The sequence below is a fragment of the Scophthalmus maximus genome, chromosome 13 (genome assembly GCF_022379125.1).
Source record: "Scophthalmus maximus strain ysfricsl-2021 chromosome 13, ASM2237912v1, whole genome shotgun sequence".
Taxonomy (NCBI): Eukaryota; Metazoa; Chordata; class Actinopteri; order Pleuronectiformes; family Scophthalmidae; genus Scophthalmus; species Scophthalmus maximus.
The window spans coordinates 2,190,751-2,215,523 of NC_061527.1; the positions used below are offsets into that span (position 1 = coordinate 2,190,751).

Here is a 24,773-nt window from a genome sequence, read left to right on the forward strand (position 1 = left end):
CTCGATGTTTATTCTCATGTTTTTTCCCAGTAAATATACTTTATGACACACGTAACGATGATGATAATCTCAAATGTTCCCTTCTGTCTGCGCAGCTTGTTCCTGTTTAATCTCACAGATTATTATTATTATTATTATTGTTCTTTTTCCCTTCTTCTTCTGTCTCGAGCATCATTTCTTATACTGTGAAGCTGCTTCTTCGTATAAAAGCTTCATCATTTCAAAGAAATGTTTTTGTCTCCGTCGCCGTCGTCACTTTCCACACGTGCGGTTGTGTGACACTTCTGACTTCCACCAGCAGGGTCATCCCCCCCCCCCCCTCTCCTCCCCCGGGTGTCTCACCTCTGATAAGCTTCGCGGGAGAGAGGGGGAGGGGGAGGGGGGAAGGATGGAGGCGGTCCTCGCCTGCAGCAGGTGCGTCCTCCTCCTCCTCCTCCTCCTCAGCATCCCCCGGCTCCGTGTCCCCGCCCCCTCCCCTCCCCTCCCCTCCGCCCCGCCCCGCCCCGCTGCTCGCTATAGGCTGGAGGATTTAAGCGCCGTGAGGATGAAAACTTTCTGACACTTGATTCATTTCAATAAAAAGTTGACGCGCGTGGAAGTTTTCACAGGTGAAGACGCGTCCGAAGAGACCGGCGGAGGTCGAACATTGTCTACACACACACACACACACACACACTCACACACTCACACAGCAGCTGACGGCGGCGGGGGGTTTGTTCCGTTCCGTTCCGTGCGTCTTCTCCGGACGCGCGCGCAGAGACATGAACGCCGAGGTGGATTACGGAGGCTCCGGCAGCAGCGGCAACGGGAAGCTGCGCCAGTGGCTCATCGAGCAGGTGGACTGCGGGAACTACCCCGGGCTCGTGTGGGAGAACGACGAGAAGAGCATCTTCAGGATCCCGTGGAAACACGCCGGCAAGCAGGACTACAACCGGGACGAGGACGCCGCGCTCTTCAAGGTACAGACCATCCTCCGCATCCTCATCCTCCGCATCCTCATCCTCCGCATCCCCGTGCGTAAACCCGAGAGATGCGGTGGTCAAAGTGGGAGAGAATCATAAAAAATAAAAAATAAAAAGTTTATTATTATTATTATTATGAAGAAGAAGTGATATAAATGGAGGATATTACGAGACAGCAGCTTCCCACGTGGTTTTCATAACGCTCGCCATCATATCATATCACGTGCTGCAGGTGCATATCTTATCATATTTAATGTTTTTTCTTCCTCTTCTTCTGTATCCAGCCTCAGTGTAAAGCACTTTGTGTTTCAAAGTCTGCAGAGTATAAATATTCGATTTACAAAAATGCCAGAAAAACTGTCAAAGAAAAACGTTTTTTGTTAAATATTATTTGATCCAACATAAAGATGTTCAGTTTGTTGCCACGTGGAGCTGGAGATGTTCTCACGGGAGAAGCAGCCGTCTGCAAAAACATGTCAAATAGAAATATAACTGCAGATTTGCAGGTTTTGTTTCCTCGGACCGATGCGTAAAAACGCAGCGCGATGTGCGCCGGTGACCGGTGCAGCGTGGTTTAACTTGTATATAAGTTGTATATATGTCGTATATATATACATATATATACCTGTATATAACCGGTACCGGGGCGACGACTCTGTCCGCAGGCCTGGGCGCTGTTCAAGGGCAAGTTCCGGGAGGGCATCGACAAGCCGGACCCGCCGACCTGGAAGACGCGGCTGCGCTGCGCGCTCAACAAGAGCAACGACTTCGAGGAGCTGGTGGACCGGAGCCAGCTGGACATCTCCGACCCGTACAAGGTGTACCGCATCATCCCGGAGGGCGCCAAGAAGAGTCAGTACCACCGTCGTCATCATCATCATCATCATCTTCATCATGTAGAACTGTGGAGATAATGCACGAGAGCATAACATATGATTATTAGTTCAAGTGTAAAAGGTCACTGGCCTCTCAGAGACTTGATAAACTTCTGAGGAGTCAAAACAACCAAACCCACAGATTAAGGTCGAGCTGCGTGACGTCATCACATGTGGACTTTTTTTTTTTTTTCTGTGTGAATTTGTTCAAACTTTTCGAAACTTTTTTTTTGTTCATGATTTTTTCCCTCTCTTGACGCACGTGCAGGACCCCGACAGGAGGACAGTCCCCTGAGCCCCATGAGCTATCAGGTGCACCCCTACCCCCTGCAGACCCAGGTGCTTCTCACACACACACACACACACACACACACACGCGCACACACACACACACACACACACACACGCGCGCGCGCAGTCACAGTCTCGTTAAATCGTTTCATCCAAGACTTTTACTGATGCTGATTTCTAAAATTTGAATTAAAAAAAAAACATCTTTAGGAAAGTTTCCTGTTCATTTTTTATGTCCCAGTTTTTTTTTAAGATGGAGCCTAAAAACATTTGGCATCACAAGACACCAACACAATATCAAGTGTTAATCTATATTCTGAACTTTTATTCACCAAAATAAAATTTCCATTTTTCCATGTATTTAATATACCTATTACACAGAGTGCAGAGTATACATACATACATATATATATATATATATATATATATATATATGTATATATATATATATATATATATATATATACATATATATACATATATATACATATATATATATACATATATATATTTACTGTATATCTTTTAATATTTGTTAAATTTACCTCCATTAATCTAGAACCTTCTCCACATTAACTATAAGGAATATAAATCTACCCTATCGACTATAAACACTCAGTCAGTTATTCACAGTCTAGTTATCGCTTTCAATATTCCCACCTTCTCAGATAAAACCGACACAAACGCAGTTCGAGAGCAGAGTCGGTCACTGGACGTGGTGACGGGGTCGCGAGCCTCCTCTCGGACACATGAAATTAAAAGTGCAGAACTATATATTTTTTGGATGATGTGGAGGCATCACACGTTAATAAGAGATGTACAGTCGGCTCACGTCTGTGTGTGTGTGTGTGTGTGTGTGTGTGTGTGTGATGCAGATGTCACCGTACATGGCGTCACCGGACTGCAGCTGGAGAGATTACTGTCCGGAGCCGACCCCCCTGCCCGAGCTGCCCTTCTCCCAGTGTCCCTGTCCCCCCCGCGGCCTGTCCTGGCAGGGCCCGTCCATGGAGAACGGTACTTTGGGTTGCTCAGTGTATATTTCATATACACTTCACACAGATATTAGCAATTACTTTTTATTGTACACTCATTTATTGATTTGGTTTCCGACAGGATACCAGCTGAGAGCCTCCATCTACTCGTACGGACCGGGCGACGGTCAGACGCCGCCGTTCACGCTGGACGCCGGCATCCGGTCGGCGGAGACACTCTCAGGTACAGAAATACAAAACCACCAACTTTCCTTTTTACCATTTTTCTCTGAACGTTATGAAATCAGAACGAGGGGGATTAATGCCTGGCGATGACATAATTATCTGAGAGTTGATTGTCTCATAGAAAACATGATTTATAAACAGGAAACAATTGTAAATATTATAAAATGCAACATTTTTTGCAACATTTAAAAAAAACAACCATTTTTAAAACTGCTCGGATAGAAACATGGAAGGAGAATATACCCGAGCCGAAAATGATTTGTGGAGCTGCGATTAAAGAACCATGGATATTATTTATGATTCTCACCTTCCTAGTGGTCAGTTCAATATAATTATTCCCATCGACAGCCGGAGATTCATCGCGCAGAAACGTGAACACCTGGTAGAAACGGATCGTGGACGTTGGATGAAACGTCGTCGGCGTTCGTATCCGCCCGCTGCGTTTCGATTGTTTACCGCCCCCTGTTGGCCGGATGTAAAATAAACGCAGCTTTAATGAAACTTCGAAGGGTCGACGCCGCGCGCTGGCCTCAAAGAAAATTAAAAAAAACACTGGTGTTTGCCCGACGGAGGCACAAGGAGAACTCCAGTTGTCTGTCGAGACTTTAGTTCAGAAGATAAAGTCTGTTTTTAATCTTAACGCTCAGAGAACCACGAACTAGAAGCTTCAGTGTGTTGCAGCGAATAGGACGATGGAATCATCTGCTGCATGAATATGCATGAATAAATACAAGTAGAGATACACGAGTCGACATCAGTACAGATGCCTGGAGTTCAGTAAACACTGTAACCAGTAAATCAAATCACTTATTAGTCAACACACATTATCCAAACTTTACTAATACACGCGAAAGATTGTTTATGAAACAATGTGAGTCAAACTGAGATGGACCGACTGATTTATCGACAAAAATCTGCCAATAGGAGCTTTTCATATATTATATTTTATTATATTTGCTGATATTAAACCTTATATTTTTTTACAGCATAGAAAAATGCAGCAAAGATTTGCATTTATGTTTATTGTTCATTGAGTGTTTATTTTTTCTTATTTAAGTTACATATATCTGGTTCCATTTGTGTTTTCTTTTAATTGATAGTTATTCATAATAAAGTTTGTGGTTAAAATGGTGTAAAATATCAAACCTCATTTACATTTCTTCATAGAAGGTTTGACAACGACGTCTTAGGAATCATTGACAACATCAGTATTGGAAATCTTCTACTCCCTAATATCAGCATCTGCCCCCCAAAAAAACATAAAGTCAAAATGCATCAGAATGTAAATATGAAAAACGTTTAATCACCTCTGCCTCGTCCAGACTTCCGCCTGCACGTGTCCGTGTATTTCCGGGACGCGCTGGTGAAGGAGGTGACCACCTCCAGTCCCAAGGGCTGCCACATCACGCCCTGCCTCCCGGAGGAGAAGCTGGGCCTGCCCCCCGGGGGCCCCGACGTGGTGCCCCTGCCCCTGGAGGGCCCGGCGGCCCCGAGGGGGGCGGACGACGAGTGTCCCCCGAGCCCCCCGTCCCCCCTGGAGAGGGGCGTGCTGCTGTGGATGGGCGCGGACGGACTGTACGCCTGCAGGCTGTGTCAGAGCCGGGTGTACTGGCAGGGCGGGCCGTCGGCGTACGGCGACAAGCCCAACAAGCTGGAGAGGGAGGTCACCTGCAAACTCCTGCACACCCAGGACTACCTGACAGGTGAGGCTGGGGCCCACATCCATTCAATCTACCACCGCCCACGGTCACGCGTGTCTGAACAGTCCACGACCCGAAGACGTTCAAAGATTTTCCATTTACAACAGCGTTTAACACCAGATGCTCACATCTGGATTGTCATTTGGGGGATTTTCGTTTTGATCATAAATCATAAACGACGTCCTCGATTGTGACGGACCGGCGCTGAAGCGGACGGAAAAACTGGTAACTTCACCGTCATTCGATTTGGACTCAGTCGTTTCTTAAAAGCCAATTTGACAACGGAGTTTCAGCGCCAACACCCAAAGGATTCTTAGCGATATTTTGCTTCATATAATCCAAAACGTTGAGATTTTTATCAAACCCTTAATCTACGAAAACAAAAGATTTTTACTTTCCCTGCACAAAATAGTCAGATCAGATCCGACGGTTGTTCGAGGTTCAATACCGGGACCGAGAACTGATTAATCAACTGATCACCAGGGAAGAATATGAATTAAGAAACGGAACATTTGCTGTTCTGCTCCGTTCTATCGTAGAGTTTTGGAAAAAATTAAATAAGCGGAGAAAAACATTTAACTGTAGAAAAAGACAGTTTGTGAAGAAGTAGCGGCGTGAAAGTGTGACGCTGGACCGGATGTCTGGCTCGAACTTTGGAGGGAGAAGCTGGAGGAGAGTGAAATGTGGGGAGTGGAAAGTTAATGTGTAATTACTACGTTGAATATTTCGGAAAGTATGAAAGTTATGAAAAAGTCGAATACAGGCAGGAAGGTCCCGCTTGAGCGAAACAAAGTTTCTAGTGGAAACCCCCCAAAAAAAGGAATATTCACACCAGTTATTCTGACGGCCGGCGTTTTCTTCTTTCATGGAATTATTAATATTCACATACGTTGCATGTTAAATGAAGTTTAAACCCCGTTTCCAAGTTTTTGCGACTGTGGCCGGGAGCAACTTTTTTCTCTTTTAGTCAAGCAAGCAAAATATTTATAGATAAACAAAGTAGAAACATTGGAAACAAACACCAACGTACAGTACGCAGTACGCAGATATGATATATATAACCGGTGATAACAGGTGATAACAGGTGATAACTGGTGATAACGGGTGATAACGGGTAATAACGGGTGATAACAGATGATAACAGATGATAACAGGTGATAACAGGTGATAACTGGTGATAACGGGTAATAACGGGTGATAACAGATGATAACAGGTGATAACGGGTGATAACTGGTGATAACGGGTAATAACGGGTAATAACGGGTGATAACAGATGATAACAGGTGATAACGGGTGATAACCGGTGATAACCGGTGATAACCGGTGATAACAGGTAATAACAGGTGATAACAGGTGATAACAGGTAATAAAAGGTAATAACGGGTAATAACAGGTGATAACAGGTAATAAAAGGTAATAAAGGGTGATAACAGGTGATAACAGGTAATAACAGGTAATAACAGGTAATAACAGGTAATAACGGGTGATAACAGGTGATAAAAGGTAATAACGGGTGATAACGGGTGATAACAGGTGATAACAGGTAATAACAGGTAATAACAGGTAATAACAGGTGATAACAGGTGATAACAGGTGATATCGTGGATCTTTGTTCGTATAAAAACGAGCTGCGACTTGAGAATCAGGCGAAACGCGTTTGTTATCTTGCAGCCTGATGATTCTGGAATATATATTATTTCTAGAGAAGCAGAAAAGTCTTATTAATAGACATTATTCTGGGGTCGGACGCTTCACTATGTGGGTAACGCTGTAGAGCGGACGGGTTCCGACATAGAAGATTTAAAGTCATAAAGAGTCTCTCTGTGTCTTTTTTTTTGGGGGGGGGGGGGGGGGGGGGGGAGGAGAAAAATTACAGCTCATTTACTGTAAATGTCTTTGTCATCACTCGACAACAACTAAGTTTTGAGGTATGACGAGGACGCGCTCACGTGGCTCCTACTCCGACGCGTCACCTCCGCCCACGACGGCCACAGCTGCGAGTATTTGCATACGTGGACTTTCTGCTCGAATCAACCCCGAAAGGTCACGCTGCTTCTTCGGAAGTCATTTGAATCTGCCACCGATCATTTCCACTTGTAGTATTAATCATGGCCACGGTAATAACAGTGGATCCTCTCTTCTTCTTCTTCCTCCTCCTCCTCTTCCTGTCTTCTGCCCCGGTACAACCAGAGATCCAGAGCTACGGGCTCCACGGCCGGCCGCTGCCTCGGCTCCAGGTGCTGCTGAGCTTCGGCGACGAGTGTCTGGACCCGCAGAGACAAAGACGGACCCTCAGCGTCCAGGTGGCTCACGACTACAGATTCACACAGTGCATCATATCTCTCATGTCACCCCACTGTATCACTCCAACAACTTCAGATTCATATTCGGATTGTGAAAAATAACAAAAAAAAAAGAGGGATTTGAGAGTCTGTTCATAGTCACAGCGTTCAAGACGTCCAGACTGAGTCGCTGCTCATAACTCATTTTTATGTTTCCTCAGTGAATTAGAGTGGAAGTGAAGGGGGAAGTCAGACCGAGCGACCGAGTCAGATCTGCCTATTTCTGATATTTTTTTGGATATTTCTGCTTCAAACTGGGGGGAATGTCAAACTTCAGAGAGGGAGAGAAAAAAAAAATCTTGTTCCAGACTGATGATCAGTTTGACTGAGTGTGTTTCAGGGGGCGGGGTTGTGATTTCAACTCTGACCAATCAGCGTCGAGAGTCGACACAGTGACGGTTGCTATCAAAAAAATATAGAGAATCGAAACAATAAGTCGATTGATTGATGAGTCGATCTGCAGCGATGAAGTAACTGCATTTTTAAAAGAACAGTTACCAAACACTCAAACGTTTACAGATTATTTTTTTTTACGGTAAAATTAATATTATTTAAGTTTTGCATTGGCCAGAGACGACAAACAGTCTGACACCATCAGCTTGACTTTCATAAAACCTATGATGGCTATATATTCCAAATTGTTAAGATATCACACAGATCAGATGATTATCAACAGACTAAATAATAATTCATAATAATAATAATAATAATACAGCTGATCAGAGAGTTGTTGTTTCTATAGAAACCAAAGTCTGACACGTCCTTTCTGCCTCCGTTTGGCTTGTTTTTATATATTTTTAAAGATATATATGAGCAGATTTTAACCTCTGGAAGTGTCGCAGCTCTGATTAATTTCAAATGAGAGCAACTAAAATCATTATTGACCTCGGAAACCAAACCTCAGGCCGACTTACTATCAGTTCTCCAGATCTTTATATTAAGAAAAACTAATTTCACGATCTCAGTCAATAACTGGAGATCTGCTCTTGCGCTCCAACAACAACGGGAACTGGGTTACCACGGTTATTTGTGGACGACACCCCGCCCCCCTGCCTCTGATAGGCCGCCCCCTAATATTCCGACCCTGACCCCGACCAACGATCTCTCTTCATTCATGCCAAAACCAAACCAACCTCGAAAGGAGCGAGTACCATTCATTCAGAGGCGGTTGTGTACCACGTGGCTGTACCATCATCTCCATGGCAACTGAGGGCAAAACTCCATCCCGGACGAAGTCCATGCGTTGCGCTCGAAAGATCCGGCCCGTTAAGATTAAGTCTTAATGCCGCACAAGCCGTGAACCGCTGCTCTCACAGACTTTCCAATGTTCATTTTGACACTTTCAAATCCCAGTTTTTCATTTTTTTTTCAAATGTGACTCGTTTTTGTGGTGTGACGGAACAATAGTGCTAACGCAAAAGGCCTCTTCGCCGCCAGGTGGAGCCGCTGTTCGCCAGGCAGCTCCTGTGCTACGCCCAGCAGACCGGGGGCCACTACTTCCGCGGCTACGAGCACCCGGGCGTGGCGGACCACATGAGCGCCCTGGACGACTACCAGCGGGCCGTCACGCACCACCACCACCACCACCTCAGCAGCAGCAGCAGCGGCGGCAGCCTGCAGGAGTGAAAGGTGCAGCGGTGCGACGGTTCCAGTGACTGAACGCGCGGCGACGAAGCTTTCACACCGACGGCGGCGGCGAGGAGGAAATCTGCGAGACGAGAGGACGAAACCAGGACAGTGTTACAACACACGGAGCGATGGACATTTAGTGTGTGTGTGCGTGTGTGTGTGTGTTTGTGTGTGTGTGTTTTTTACTGTATTTTTTATGAGGCCGTGAATATTTTCTATGCTTTTCCAAACAGAACTGACAGCTCAGGTGATTGTACTATAAGAAAACTGTAAGTGACGTGTATGTGCCTTAAATAAATACTGATATTTCATTTTTGGTTTTTTTGTCAATTAAATGCACGGCTACACAGCTAGCAGCTGTTTAGCTTAGCATAGGAGGAGACATGCTAAACTATGTCCAAAGGAAACAGAATCACTAATCACTTTGAATTAGAGGCTAGCTGTTTCCTGTCTTTATGCTATGCTAAGCTAAGCCCACAGGCTGCTGGCTACATATTTACCATATAAAGATGACATGGGTATTGATCCTCTACTTCAGCAGCAAACGTGTTTTTCTCCATCGTTGAACTTTTCCTTAAAGAATTTAAATTTGTTTTTTGTTTTTTCAGTTTTTACTCTTGTAAATAATTTGCATGTTTTGTTCTTTTCTTCCTGTTGCTAGGAGACACTTATCACCAGCAGTGTAAATTATGAATGAAGTCTTGAGCCTGGCGCAACTTTTTCTTTTTTGTGGTTGTTGTCGTACCGGACGGTGCAGTTGTGTGGCTTTGATGAGAACTGAGCAAAGTGTTGAGCTTTAACTTTAAAGTGGAACGTTTCAATAAACGGCTTGAGTTTGGCAGAGAGTGACGACCTGTGTTCATAACGTCAGCGCTCGCGTGTGTGTCTGGTGTGTGCGTGTGAGCAGGAAGTGTGGTTCAGCTGCAGGATGAGGCTGCTTCATCAAACACATCGTTCACACACGCAGACAGCGGTGGCGTCACGAGGGGCGGGGCGGGGCGGGGAGGGGCGGGGCGGCGAGAGGAAGAGGTTTCTTTCCGCGTCTCGGCTGAAGAGAAAAGCCTTCCTGACTTGTGCTCGCGCAGCAGATCAGAGAATCTCGTTTCCACTTCCATGGCAAACAATTGCGCTCACCACTCACAAAGCCACAGATGCATCAATCAGTGGCGTGAAATATTTTTTACGAGAAGAGGAGAGCGCTGCAGATATGATCGCTGGGCCAGCGCAGCAGGAAGACGTCGTCATCAACTAGAAGGCGTTAAGCACGTTAGAGCTGCAACTATTGATCAAAGTGTTGATTATACATTTCTTTTTTAAAGTCCCAAAAATGTGAGAAAATGATAAAAGAAATAATAATGGGACATAACAGCTTCAAATTTATTTTCGCAAAAAAAAAAAAAAAAAAAATCTATTATTATTTTCTTGTTATTATAGTTTTGCTGATGTCTGTGTGTGTGTGTGTGTGTGGGGGGGGGGGGGGTATTGATTTTATTGTTTTATTCCGTGATGCACGTTGTGTTGCATTGTTTGAAAAGTGATATATCAATAAAGTCTGATTGATTGAGCTATGACAAAAAACACATAAAATTGAATATTTGTTGCTTCTTAATTTTGCTAAATGACCTGAAACGACTCGTTAATTATCAAAAGTGATAAAGTGACGGTTTCAGTTTTGCGACATGTTTGATTAATGTCTTCTAAAATTCTTATAGGCAACAAATAAGAAACCAAACAAACCCAACAGTAGGTCGATCACATTTCCTCCAGAGCCTCATACAGTCTCATATTACACTTGTTAAGTTTGACTCAATCCCATTTAGTCTAAAAATATTCACTGAGGCACCAAATGTCGATTCATCCGCCTCCGAAAATGAACCAGATCTTTCTGTTCGAGAAACGTCCGTGGAGGAGAAACTGCAGCTACAGGAAATGACTGTTGTCTGAAGTCAGTTTTAAAAAGATTTACATCTTCTGTCTTGGCGTCAGCGAGAACTGAGACATGGAGGTCGGGATATTGTTGACGATTTGAAAAACATCAACTTGTCATTGGCGCTATTCTTAAACAACACAGGAAAACAACATATCTGCCAATAACAAAGTATTTTCTCGGGCCCTTTCGACGGATATAGGTACAGATACCTGGTGACCTTCAGGAGGGAGAGACGGCTGTCGGCGTACCTGAAGGTCGGCGGTTTGATGCCCGCGTCCCCCGTTCTGCACACCGATGTGTCCTCGGGCAAGACCCCCAACCCTGTCGCTGTAAAACATCATTGTGGTTCATGGTGAAGACTTTATTTGTACTGTGACAAGAAATGACTCGGCATGTAACACGCTGAACTGTCGTGCAAAAAGCAAAAGTACCAAAAAAACCAGTGAGCTCACTATGTAAAGTGCCTTGAGACGACAATGTATGTTGTTATTTGGGGCTATACAAAAATGAAATAGGATTGAATTTGGGGGTCATTGAATGTCACGTGTTACCTGGAGACAGGAGTTGTAAGAAGAGAAGAGAGAACTGAGTGAGTGGAGGTCGAGCGGAGACAGAACGTACGACGTGAAATGGAACTGTAATAATATAAGACAGGTTCTTGTAGGAGAAGTTGCTATTGTTGACATGTAAACACAAAAGAAATGTTGTTTTTTTAGCTGCCTTAAACTACATTATAGTGAAGTTAGTGTTTATGTTTGTGCTTGTAAATGTTGAATATGTGGCAAAAGTGACAAAGTGTGAAAATTTTGAGCATGTTTCTGACGAATCCAAAAAAACAAAAACTACGATAAGACTGGAGGTGAGTCCCATCACATTTCCTCCGATGTGTCAAACTCCTCCGTCCTTTCATCCGCCCTCCCACTCACTGCGAGACGGAGAAATCACATCCACGTCGTCATAATACAGATCTCTTCGTCACCTCGTCTCCCGGGTGGAAACAAAGCGGTTCTGGTGAATAAAACATAAATAATCGTCAAAAAAAAAGAAGAAAAACTCCCCCTCTCTCTCTTACTGTAAACAGAGAGCTGGCGGTTCTGGGTGCTTTTGAACTTTGTGTTTTTTTTTTTGTGAATGAATCCGTGGGAGGAGCGCGAGCTAAGTTTAGAACGCAAGAGAATCAAAACAACTCCCCCTGCGCGGCTTTTCCCCTGCGTGCAGATGGGAAACAGAGATGAAGACAATAACAGAAAGTTTGTGGCCGCGATGAGACGACGACGGATATGAAGACGAGGCTACGCGGCGTTTGCTGTGAGGCGAACTATGTCGACAGCTCGTCCACGCTGTCCTCAGGTAACCCCTTCCATGTGTCAGGTTAACCGCTCGCTCTGTGAGAGTCCCTACACACCCACGACCGCCATGACGCCTTCTCTCGCCGCCATCATTTCTCCGGGATTCACCTGCGGCCTCTCTGACTTAACGGCCTGCGGTGGCCGCACCCTGCACACGCCCCGGGGCTCGCCCTCGCCCTCGCCCTCCTCCTCCTCCTCCTCCTCCTCCTCGCAGGGAGCCAGACGCTGACGCCATGTCGCAGCGGGTGAGTGATCTGAGGATCCAGAGATGAATGTGTAAGACGCCGCTGGTTTTGAAAAACCGCGGAGCAAACTGTAAATGAAAAATGTGGCGTGATTATTTGGCAGACAGATTCACAGGGTGGGGACACAACCTGACCAACAGCCACCTCTGTGTGTGTGTGTGTGTCTGTGTGTGTGTGTGTCTGTGTGTGTGTGTGCGTGTGTGTTTCCCTGCGTTCCATCATACATCAGAACTCGGGTTTATCTCTCCAGTATAATCTCGGGAACTGGGAATTACGTCCTCCGAGTCGGAGATTGCAACTGGAACGCCCGAGTCCCCACCCCGACTTCCGGGGGCCGAGTTCCTTTGTATAACGGAACGCAGCATCTGTGTGTGTGTGTGTGTGTGTGTGTGTGTACAAAATAACTCAACATCGCACAGACAGATTTTCACCAAACTTGGTGGAATCACCACTTGGGAGTTTCTCTCCACATGATTTACCTTTGGAGCCAATCAGTCAAAGGACAAAGGTCCCCCCCCCAAAAAACGTGGTCCGAAAAACACATTTTCAAAGATATGTCCGCAAATGATAGAGACAAATCAATACAGCTTCTATTGATCGTCATACAAGTATCTTTGCATCCTGTAGGACTAAAGACACGACCTTGAACTCATATAGACGAAATGAGCTCAAGGTCGATACCGATACTTTCTGATTGAGGATCATACGGTAGCGGTGACATCATCATGACGGCACTACAAAGTCAGACAATGACATCACACAAGTGTGGTGATGCGTTCGCTTTTGCAACCAACAAGATTGGAGACACAATCTACAGATAATTAAGATTAACCAATCGTTCCTCATAACCATCATGAAATGACGTTATTGCAATATTAAAAAACAAAACAATATATAAAGAGTGGTGTGGGTGCAGGGGTTACGTCGCCCCACGTACGTTTATTTAATTCAAAATTTCAGATTTAGCGCCAATGTACATACAAGTGAAGTTCACACAACTTGATTCATGCATTAGTCAAAGCAATATGCCGCAGTACATGACAGAGCGATGATTACATTTCAAAAGTTCAATAATACGGACACATTTTTGTAGTTGACACACGTAGTTGGCGTGGAAACGAAGGACGTGCAGGGAATTAAAGCACCGATATCGACGTGTCCCACATGATTTTTTTTTGTTAGGCGTCAGATCAATTGGCATGATTTTTATATTACTTATGTGATTATGTGACGTGTGAGCAGACGCAGAAGCAGCAAATGAACTGCAGCGCCGACATTGCTGCTTTCAGACATGCGCTCCGGAGAGTCTCCGCAAAAATTTGGGTCTGTAATTTTTCCTGGATTTGCTAAACGCACATATGATGAACACAGCAGGAGATTGACGCCGTTCACACCAACAGAAGAAGTCAAGTTAACACTTGTGCAGCATCAGTTAGTCACGTCTGTTAGTGGAGTCAGTGTCATCAGCGTTACCAGCGGTTCGCCGGGGACTGTCCTGCACAGTAACAATGAAATCGACTCATTCGGTGTCTTCGAGATTACACCAACAGACATTTAGGGCCAAACTGGTGAAGCAGAAACATCCAGAGTGAGACTGAAATGAGTCGTTAAAGTGATATGAGAGAGAGAGAGAGAGAGAGATGTAAAGTTCATCTGAGATAAGAGACCGTGTGACTGAGTTCATCTCTTTACGGGCTGGACAGACGTCGGCAGGAAGCAGGCGAGCTGCAGCTGCATGCTGCTCTTGAACTTGTTCAGCAGCTCCTCCAGCAACCTGAAGACAAACAGAACAAAAACACGGATGAATTATTGGAAATGAATAACCTGGAACCCAGAGGAGTTCTGGGAGCGCAGCTCATTAGCTCTGGTCTGGATCCTCCTCCGGTGGGAAGTGATTTCCCCTCCGACAGAAGACTCGCCGGTCCGATCACAACCGATTATCTGATAGTGGGCGGAGTTTATACCGTGAAGCGGAGAGAAGTGACTTTTGTAAAGCCTGCAACTAACGTTTATTTTCATTATCGATTAATCTGTAGATTATTGTCTCGATAAATCGATTAGTTGTTTGGTTCATAAAATGGTGAAAAATGTTGATTGTGTTTCCCAAAACTCAAACATTATGTTTTGTTTTGTCCACACACCAAAGACATTCAGTTTACTGTCACAGAGGAGCAAAGAAACCAGAACATAATCCTATTTAAGGCTTTTACAGATGAATCGATTATCAAAATAGCTGGCGATTAATTTGGATGTCGATTACCAATCAATTAATCGAATAACTGTTGCAACTCTAGACTTTTGCAAACAACCAAGATGGCTGCCACTGACGAACGAGCATTTTACTATAAAAGGTGGCCGATATTTTCACATTTCTCCCACAAAAACGGCAACAGTGGTTCACAGACGTTGTGGAATCATCGTCAAGACATCACATAGTCTCCTCTCTGCTCTGGTCCGTTGACATGTGCACGTCGCTCAGCAGACGTCACGTGATTCGTTGCTCTCACTCGTTGCAGTTTCTATCCTATTGCGTCCGGAGGCGTTTTGGTAACGCGTATGGAAATTGAAAATGACCTGAGAGGTCGCAGACCAATAGGCATTTGAGTATTAGTCTTGGCTGCTGTACGACAGAATAGAAGCAAATGCCAAAAGTTCACAATCACTTTTATTAGTAACGTGGACCAAAGTGAGACTCACTTCTTATCGGCTCCGCTGTGCAACTGAGGCAGGGCGTCCAAAGCCAGTTTGAAGCTGGAGCTGAATAAAAGATGCTCAGTTACAACTTGTAGACAAAGGATAATTAATGACAAGTATGTATGCACACACACACACACACCCAACACAAACCAAACACCCAACACACACCAAACACCCACCGCACGCGCGCGCACAAACACACACACACACACACACACACACACACACACACACACGCACACACACACAGACACACACACACACACACACACAGACACACACACCACGGTGCATGCACGCACGCAGCAGAACCAGATTACTTTCACTTCCTCTCCAGAACCCGGCAAGTAACATAAATAGGGATGGTAGTGAGGGATGTGCGACTGTCAAGATTTATGTCTTGTCACACTCGCGACCGTAAATCACATACATGCGTGTGTGCGTCTGTGTGTGTGTGTGAGTTCCCGTGTTTGTGTGTCTGCGTTGGGCTTACTTGCTCTCGGCGTTCAGATACAGGCCGATGGCGTCTCTCAGAGCGCCGAGTTCAAGACGAGCCTGAGGAACGATGCCGGGGGTGGGGGGGGGGAACAAACACAAAACACAAAAAAGTCAACAGAGGCGATGAAATCAAAAGAACCCGTCAACTGTCAGCAGTTGGCAGGTTTAACTGAAATGTGGTGTTAATCACAAAAAAAACCATAGGTGAATCCCCAACAACTGTGGCGGGGTCGACTTATGAGTCAGGGTCTTACAATGACTGGCTCTATAACAACTGTGTGTGTGTGTGTGTGTGTGTGTGTGTCAGTGTGTACCTGCAGGGCTCCGTTCTTACTGAAGGACGACACACACTGCATGAGGCGACACATCTCGTCCGCCACCGACTCAACGATCTGAGAGATGACGCGAGGCACCAGATCCTTGGAGACGGTGAAGACCTGAGAGAGAGAAATGACGGGATGAAGCAACGGAGGGAAAAAAGGGGGGCGGAGACACAGTGTGAAGCTCCTCGTACCTCAGCATGGACTGTGATGATGTTCACCAGAGCTTCCTTCAGGTAGTTCCTCACACCTGAGGGAGAGGAAAAAAAGAACCACGATCAGAATCCAAAGTGAAACTGGACGATGACACAGGAAACTGCAGAAATTATTATTATTGATAATGTGAAATGACACAAAGTGTGTGTGGAGCCACAGGCCAGAGAGCGAAACCTCATATCACACACACACACACACGGACAGATAACAGTCAAGTGGTCATGAATGTATCGTGTGTAAATATATATGATATGTGAGATTATATAGAAGACGATGGACACAGTAGTTATGAAGCATGTCCTGAGTTTATATTTGCGTGTCTAGGTTTTATGGCGAAACGTTGCACTCATGAACTCATCCTTTAGTTTCATTTGTTGCATTTATATCCATAAAAGAAAAAGCATTGAAGAATATATAATTTTGATATTCGACATCAAAACTCAGTTTGGACGAATATAGAATCATCTACAAGAAACGCAGCCCTGTGCATCAGAGGTTTCTGTTACACGATCAAAGGCATCAATCTTTGATAATTCATAATGTAGAAGCAACTGGTCACACTGTAGCTTAGCAACGCAAACGCTTTATACTGTACGTTTCAATATGCAACTTTGTCTTTTGATTATGATGATTTTATGGCTTATTTGTTTTACTTGCCACCTTGTGAAGCACTTTATTATCTGGATTTCAGGCTTAATCCAAAAATAATGAAAATAATGTCAGTGGATTTAGGTGGAGGTGCAGCTTTGAAGAGAATATTTATCAATACAGTAAAACATGATTCTGTATTGTGAGGCATCAGGGACCTCAGTAAACGTTCTGCCTGGAAATCTAAAATGTATTCAACTCTCAGAGTGAAACTGGATTTCTGATGCTCTGCGGCGCCCACACACACTTTACACCAGCCCTGAAACAAAACAAAAAAAAAGGTGCACAACAAGTGAAAGTATCAGATCCTAGAACTGTGGTCGAGAGTCCAAAATGTTCCTGTTTCACAAACCGCCCCACACACACACACTCTGTCGCCGGGCAGGAACACAAACCAGAGCCGGGGCCCTGACTGACTTTCGATGCTGCCTGTTGAGAAAGTGTTTAATAATCTGCTGCCCATCGCGGCTCACACACACACACACACACACACACACTCTGTCACACGCTGCCTCACATCCTGTGCTAAGGTAAACCACATATACGCATTTAAGTTTCATCTGGGTCCAGAGCTTCTGGTGAGCAACGAGTCAAACTAAACTTTGTTTACACACACACACACACACACACACACACACACACACACACACACACACACACACACACACACACACACACACACACACACACACACACACACACACACACACACACACACACACACACACACACACACACACACACACACAGAACCTCTGTGGTGTTTACAGTAAGTCATCAAAGAGTCGTCCTCTACACATGACACATGGGAAACACAACAACAACGACGCCCCAGATCAGCGAGGACGTGTTGAGGTCTCGTCCCACAGGACTGATTTGGGGGCTAATGACGACATCGCCGGGGGGGGGGGGGGGGGGGGGGGGGGTTTAGCGGTTGCCGTGGGTGATTTCCCTCTGTTGTCCCGGGTTTTTATCGAACAGAAAACGTTATTCTTGTAATATTATGACTTTTTTCTTGCATCAGTATGACTTTACTCTCGTCATATTATGACTTTATTCTAAAAAAAGTATGACTTTGTTCTCAAAGTCTCCATTTTTCGTTTTCTCTCAATGTGGCCCTAACACTCCGTCGTACAGTGACGTGTTAATAATAATAATATTGTTTCCGACGGCGGTTCAGTACCTGTGGGCATTTGACAGTCTCTCCAGTCAAAGTATCCGGCGTAGATGCCGGGCTCCAGGGAGCCTGCGATCGGGTCGGCCCGTCTCTCGATGTAGGACTCGAACAGCTTCCTGTCCAGTTCCCGGACGGCGTCCACACTCACCTGACAGGTGACCACAAAACATACCTCAATACATCATAAGTATATGACACATTCTCATTGTCATTTAGTCTCAGCAGGCTGAAAGTATAAATCATAAATCAACCTCCATACATAGGGAAATATTGGAATCTGTATATTTCAATAATACGTTTTATTTGTAAAGTATCTTTCTTAACAAAGTTACAAAAGGATAAAAACAGCAATAAAGTTTAGAGCTGCAACAGTAAATCGATAAGGAATCGATTACTAAATAATCGGCAACTATTTTGATAATCAATTAATCGGTTCAAAAAAAGTTCAAAGTACTCTGATTCAGCTTCTTAAATGTGAATATTTTCTAGTGTCTTTGCTCCTCTGAATGCTGCTATTTCACAGTGGTTAACATTTGGGGATTCAAATCTAAACAAGTGTCTAGAAACCCAGTTCGTGCTTTCAGTAGCAGAAGATGTGATACAATCCAAATCGATCTTTCAAAGAAAACGATCTTCACCTGTTTGGTGTGTTTTACTGGAAAACCAACCGAACACTTCTTTGCTTTGTGATTCAGCCATTAGTCATTGTGTGCAGTTGTGTGTGTGTGTGTGTGTGTGTGTGTGAAGAAGAGAAAGGAGTTGAGGAATTGAACTTTCAAGACAATGACCTTTCATTTTTTTTTAACAGTCTTCTCTCTGCTCAGAAGAGAGAGTGAGCATTCAGCATCGTCAACGACAACACAACGTATTTCTCCTCAGCGGTGTGATGACACAGAGCTGATGACTTATGATTCCCTTTAGCCTCAAACTTCTTACCGTTAATTTAAAAACAATAAAAGAAAAACACAGCTGTGATGACGTGAGACGGTTAAACACTGACCCGTGTGATCTTCTCCGTCCCCGTGAAGCCGTGTTTCTCAAAGTGATTGGCCAGATTCAGGAAGGTGCGTCTCTCCAGGTACTGACAGTTACTGAGGATGATCAGCAGACGCTGCTCCTGCACACACACACACACACACACACACACACACACACACACACACACACACACGCACACACACACGCACACACACACGCACGCACGCACGCACGCACGCACGCGCACGCACGCACGCACACACACGCACACACACACACACACACACACACACACAGGCTCTTATGGCGCGTTCACACTAAACGCGAAGCAGACTTTTGGTTAGATTACATTTCACTCCCGTCACTCACGTAACTCGCTCCGGATCAAATATTTCAACTCGAGCCAAATATTCGTGCGACGCCGCGTCACGATAGCCAATTAACTTTGAGATCCCCCCCGATGTCACTGACGTCCACGGCAGATATTTGATCCAGCAGCCAAGCTCGCGTAACGTGACGCAAAAATTCGCTTTCACGTTTGGTGTGAACGCATCTTTGACCTTAGCCTCTAAAAACAAGTGTTAACCGTCAAACAACAAGGTGAATGCGATGACCAGACAAAGAGTGTACGCCTACATCTCTGTCTCTGAACCTGTCCCCACTTTTCTAAAATTGTCCTCCCTTTCCTCACATTCCTCACACAAAGTGCTGTTGCTTTTCAAAATGACTTCCTGAATGTGCTAGTTCTTTACAATAACGTCCACATTATCCTACAAAATTATTCTCCACTAAATATCCTCAGCCTAATAAAATATTTAAACTTTGTAAAACTGTCCTCATATTATTATTATTATTATTATTTCTAATCCTCACTAAGCTAAAAAAAATCTCTAAATATCTTTTGCAAAAACGCAACTTTTCTACAATGTCCTCACTTTCCTCCGTCATTCCCTTTTTCTTTAAACCGCTCCTTTGCTAAAAGTCTCCACTTTCCCTTCAAATGTTCTCCTGCTCCAAGTGTCCTCACTTTTCCAACTTTGTCCTTCTGTTCCTCACTTTTCAAAACCGTTTCTAAAATGTCCCGACATCCGCACGTCCTCAGCTGTCGTCATTCGGAAAAAAGGTTTCCCTAAAATATCCTTTGCAAAAAAAATCATAAACTGCCCATAGCTAAATGATTCCACTTTCCAGAATTTCTTCATGTGTCCTCATTTTTCACACTTTGTCTTCCACAAATGCAAACCTCTCCACCACAAACTATGTCGCCATTGGTGGCAACTTGTTTGTAAGAGACTTGAGTGTGCTGTTGTAAAATCACACTCTGCGTGCAGTAATGGTCGCCAGGTACCATCCCACTGTGGGTTGTACGTGGTTGGTTTAGAGACACCAGCCTTCAGCCTTCGCTTTGGTCAGCCGCGCTCGAGTCAAGTCTTTTTTCTGCCTCACATATTTGGGGCCGGGGGGGGGGGGGGGGGAACCCCCATCTGCACCTTGCTCCATTTCCCTTTACCAGAAGCACTCGACGCCCTGCTCTTCCTCCTCGTCCCCCGTACGCTAACATCTCAAAACAAGTTACAGGAAACAAACGTATCTGGGTCTCGTCCACAACCAGGAAACAGCCTGATAACACTTGGTGGTTTTGAATGAGTGAGCCACGTTTGTGTCGATCTGGAGAGAGAGCCCCCGCTCTGGTGACGCGGGGCAGTCGACCAGATGTGGGATTTCAGGTGTATTAACCCCAAACAGTTAAGAGGAAATATGACGCTTACAGAAGTTGGACTGACTCCATCTTGAATGCCGGTAAAGCGATCCGGAGAGGACAAGTCCACCGCGATGTTGCTGTCAATACAGAGAACATGGCTTTTTATTTAACACGTATTTACAATCAAACACACTTTCAATGAAGGATTCATGAGCCACAAGAAGTCACTCACTGAGATGCACCGACGTCTCCGTCTGTCTTAGTGCTCAGCTGCTCCAGGCAGTTGACGAAATCCTGAGGGCAACGACACGTGGACAAGTGGCCGTCAGACGGCGAGACACAGGAACACGACACGCTCAGTCTTCTACATGATGAACTCGCTCGGCTCACGACAGATTGACATCTTAGTGAAAGGCGACAAAGGCCTTTGCGAGGTCATTTCACGTCACGGTTTGCGGGATGAGCTTGTACAAAACACAACCGGAGACATCGCCATGTTTCTAGCACGTCGGTCGTCTTTTTCCTTGGACAGGCCAAAAAAGGAAATCGCACTTTACACCCACGCAAGAAATCTAGGACCAGTGTTGGATGACAAGACACGTTATCAGTTTCTCTCAGCTGATTACGGTCGGCATTGATCTGTCTCGCTCTGACTCGGCTACCGGTTACTGGAAAAAGGTCAAAAAGTTTCACCGACATGTTCTGTCTGTATCTCTTCTCACAACAAGTGCAGTCAGAGTGACGTTGGTCGGTGTGTGTGTGTGTGTGTGAGAGTGTGTGTGTGCAAGAGATGGTATATCTCGCGGGGCAAATTCAATTGAATATGAACTAATAAGCATCATGTTGTTGGGGATCATTGTCTACCACGTGAAAGCGCGTCGCTACGACCAGGCATAGTTAAGTTAAGTAGATGAGTTGCAGCCGGCCCTTGAATTTGAGGTTTGTAAAATCCAACGAATGAGATAAAATTTTATTGTTTGAAAAAAACCAAACATATTTGATGACACAATATTTGTGAGAGTCTCACCGTCATGATGCTGACACTGAGCTCTGAGACCTGATCCTGGACCTGGTCCAACTGCAACACCTGAAGGAAAAAATAAAATGGTAAAACACAAACAACTAAACTGCATTGACTTAATATTTTATATATTCAAGTTATTTAAAATCAGAGGTGGACATCTGTGTTTCTATTGCCCTGATATGTTGTTTGCTCCACTTTACATGTACAGAGTTTCAATCAGTTATCAAATGAAAGTAATAAAATTTGGGGAAACATTTTAATAATGGGTATTAAATTAATCCTACTGAGGAGGAGTATCCTCGTTTCCTTCTTTGTGTTTAATCTCGTACAATAACTTTATTGTAAAGCTTCATAATCAAAGCAGCTTTTGAAATATATCAAATTATATATCAAATATTCATGATGAATTTAAATCTGCAAGAACTAAATGGGTATAATGCACAAAAAATGTATGATTCAAGAAAAGAAAATTCTCTCTCTGTGCAGTTCCCAAGGAAACATTGTAAATATAAATATATATAAAACCTAAATATACAGCGCACTTGATGTAGAAAAGGCGATGGACACAAGGTATTAATTCAGCAACCGTATAACGTTAATCAAAGAAGCTGAAACGTTAGATGAGATTATCATACTGTACCAATTCTTCAGTTACTGTATTTTTTCATTGCAGTGATTCCAGGCGATTTTCTTACATTGATCTCCCCCGGTTTGACTTCCAGCGGCTCTTTCAGCGACTGCAGCATCTGGATCATGCACTGTTCAAACTGCGAAGGCTGCAAACGAGACCCAAGAAACAGAACACGTGAATATTACAAACAAAAATATATTGTGTAATATTCACGTCACAGTGAATCCTGAATACAAAAACACGTCACAGTTCTAAAACACAAGAGGACGAACAAATGTTAACGAAGGAATACTGAAATTGATATGTGACAGTTTTTTCATGATGAAATATACAGTAAAATATTGCTTGATGCGTCAACATCCTTACCAAGCTGGTGATTCCCTCGTTATCTACGACCCAGTCCTCCTTCTCAGCGAGTCTCTTTACATCTGAGCGTCAAGAAAAAAGAGATGAATTGAAAAGGGTGATTGATAACTCTTTAACTGCAAAGGAAGTATGAAGAAGAGTTTCAGGAGGGGAAAAACCGCAACGTGATATTAAAAAATCTAATTCTGCCCAGATCCACAATTTGATGTGAATGTGGGGGAAAATTGAGTGAAAACCAGTCGCTCTTCTCAAAATGACCGGAACCAACCACGAATGAAACTGAGCATCGTCTGGTTTTAGTCTCATAACACTTTCTCTATTAATAACCCTCAGAGTGACCTGAGGTGAAGGAGACAGTGGAGGAAGCTGACCACCACATATCCACAGAAGAATACAGTAATAACCAGAAATGTCTAAATGACAAGAGGCATTTTTCTTTTTCATGAAGAAATATTTGATTTTTAAATTTTTAAATTTCATATAGCAAAACATAAAATCCCCCGTAATCAGAGACAAGACCAGTGTAATGTAAAGTTCTGCCCGACTGTCAAGTCAACTGTAACAATAATTTAATAATTTCCGCTTGAAAACCCTGGAATATTCTTTTTTTGTTTTCAGAAAATGGTGGAATATTCTTCATGGGCTTTATTCATGTTGATAGGTTTTCTGATGTCTACAGTTAATATTTAAGCTAAATATAGAAGTAAAGTTACTGATAATGATACTGATATATGAAACAAACTTTTGTCTTTTCTTGATCGTGTGTTTAAAGTTTATCGATTCAAAGAGTTTTAGATAATTTTTTCTGATGTGAACCAATTTGAAATGATGTCAACTTCACTCGGTCAAGTCAAAGTTGATAAAACAAAGTGTGGTGTTTGATTTCTGCCTCAGTTTACTCTGTCGAGTAATGAAGTCACCTCGGAATATGACGTGTTGAATATCGACATTATACAAGATAGAATGAAAATGAAAATCAATTCTTTCATTGTTGTCCTCACTCGTATTGAAATGTTAATCAAATGAAAATTTAGTTTTTTAATTCTCGTTTCTGAGAAAGAGACCAAATATCCTCAGATCAAACTGTCTCGCTCCAGTAATCTTTGGAAAATGTTATTCATCCGCCCACCAGGTTATTTTTTCAGCTTTTATGCAGTCGCATTGAATAAATCTTGTACTTTACCATTTTTAACTGACAGGAAATGACACAACTCAGACACCAACGGCCGCCAATCGAACGGTGATTTCAGAATGACAATGCTTTATATTTATAATATTGTTTGTTTTTTTTAAAAGATATTCCTGGGGTAGTGCAAATATAGATAAAATGTGTGTATTTATAAAAAATTGGATTGAAAAAATATAATTTCAAAGACAAATATTGCTGCTTTGTTTTTTTTGTTGTTCCCGCTTTACCTCAGATTTAAAATCTCTGCTAAACTGACATTTTAAAAATTCGTGTTTTTTAAAAATGGAGACAATGAAAAACTGGAAAAACGCTCCGTTACCGACTGCCCTCACCTTCGGTCGTGTGCAGCAGAGTCACCATGAGGCAGTGCACTCTCAACTCCAGCAGCAGATCCTGGATCACGTGCAGCAAATCATTTGGGATCTCCATGGCAGACAGAGCGTCGTGGCAACTCCTGGGCGGGAAGACAACAGTGGCAACAGTGATGGAGAGAGAGAGAGAGGCAAGTCGCGAAGTCCCCGCGTCAGAACTGCACGTGAACAAATCCGAACCTGACGGTGTGGATGATCTGCGTGAGCCAGGCTCCGGTGAGCTCCGTCTTGTTCTCCCAGCCTCCGTACAGACTGAGCTCCCCCTGTGGCAGTGTGCTGGGGAGGAGGGCGCCGCGGATCAGCTTCACCAGCCGATTGGTCAGCTCCTCGATCATTTTCTATAAAACACACACAGCGAGCCCACAAACAAACAAACAAACAAAAGTGTCAGGCAGAATTAATTCAAACACATAAC

The 24,773-nt window shown here is 44.0% G+C and overlaps 2 protein-coding genes across 5 annotated transcripts in view; one reads left to right on the forward strand and one right to left on the reverse strand.

The window, feature by feature from the left end:
* The first annotated feature begins 541 nt into the window (after nt 1-541).
* irf4l (interferon regulatory factor 4 like) lies at nt 542-9,328 on the forward strand. Its single transcript, XM_035647106.2, has 8 exons — nt 542-959; nt 1,628-1,814; nt 2,106-2,176; nt 3,004-3,142; nt 3,242-3,343; nt 4,668-5,048; nt 7,237-7,349; nt 8,826-9,328. The coding sequence occupies exons 1-8, from the start codon at nt 762-764 to the stop codon at nt 9,012-9,014; spliced, it is 1,380 nt and encodes a 459-aa protein (XP_035502999.1). The 5' UTR covers nt 542-761; the 3' UTR covers nt 9,015-9,328.
* Nucleotides 9,329-13,436: 4,108 nt separating this feature from the next.
* The window catches only part of exoc2 (exocyst complex component 2), a 46,693-nt gene continuing 35,356 nt past the window's right edge, over nt 13,437-24,773 (reverse strand). For all 4 annotated transcript variants that reach the window (XM_035647102.2, XM_035647103.2, XM_047336800.1 and 1 more), the window contains 14 exons: nt 24,539-24,696; nt 24,320-24,441; nt 22,799-22,860; nt 22,497-22,577; nt 21,805-21,864; nt 21,010-21,071; nt 20,845-20,914; nt 19,098-19,214; nt 18,104-18,245; nt 16,251-16,306; nt 16,051-16,173; nt 15,732-15,793; nt 15,239-15,298; nt 13,437-14,315 (listed from right to left, as the gene is read on the reverse strand). In XM_035647102.2, the coding sequence (XP_035502995.2) occupies nt 14,222-14,315; nt 15,239-15,298; nt 15,732-15,793; nt 16,051-16,173; nt 16,251-16,306; nt 18,104-18,245; nt 19,098-19,214; nt 20,845-20,914; nt 21,010-21,071; nt 21,805-21,864; nt 22,497-22,577; nt 22,799-22,860; nt 24,320-24,441; nt 24,539-24,696 (1,269 nt within the window). In that variant the 3' untranslated portion in view covers nt 13,437-14,221. The remainder of the gene's footprint in view (nt 14,316-15,238; nt 15,299-15,731; nt 15,794-16,050; nt 16,174-16,250; nt 16,307-18,103; nt 18,246-19,097; nt 19,215-20,844; nt 20,915-21,009; nt 21,072-21,804; nt 21,865-22,496; nt 22,578-22,798; nt 22,861-24,319; nt 24,442-24,538; nt 24,697-24,773) is intronic.

Coding starts and splice junctions, on each gene's coding strand:
- irf4l (XM_035647106.2), top strand. CDS start 762: ATGAACGCCGAGGTGGATTACGGAGGCTCCGGCAGCAGCGGCAACGGG. Junction 2,177..3,003: donor CCTACCCCCTGCAGACCCAG/GTGCTTCTCACA, acceptor TGTGTGATGCAG/ATGTCACCGTACATGGCGTC. Junction 5,049..7,236: donor CACCCAGGACTACCTGACAG/GTGAGGCTGGGG, acceptor CGGTACAACCAG/AGATCCAGAGCTACGGGCTC.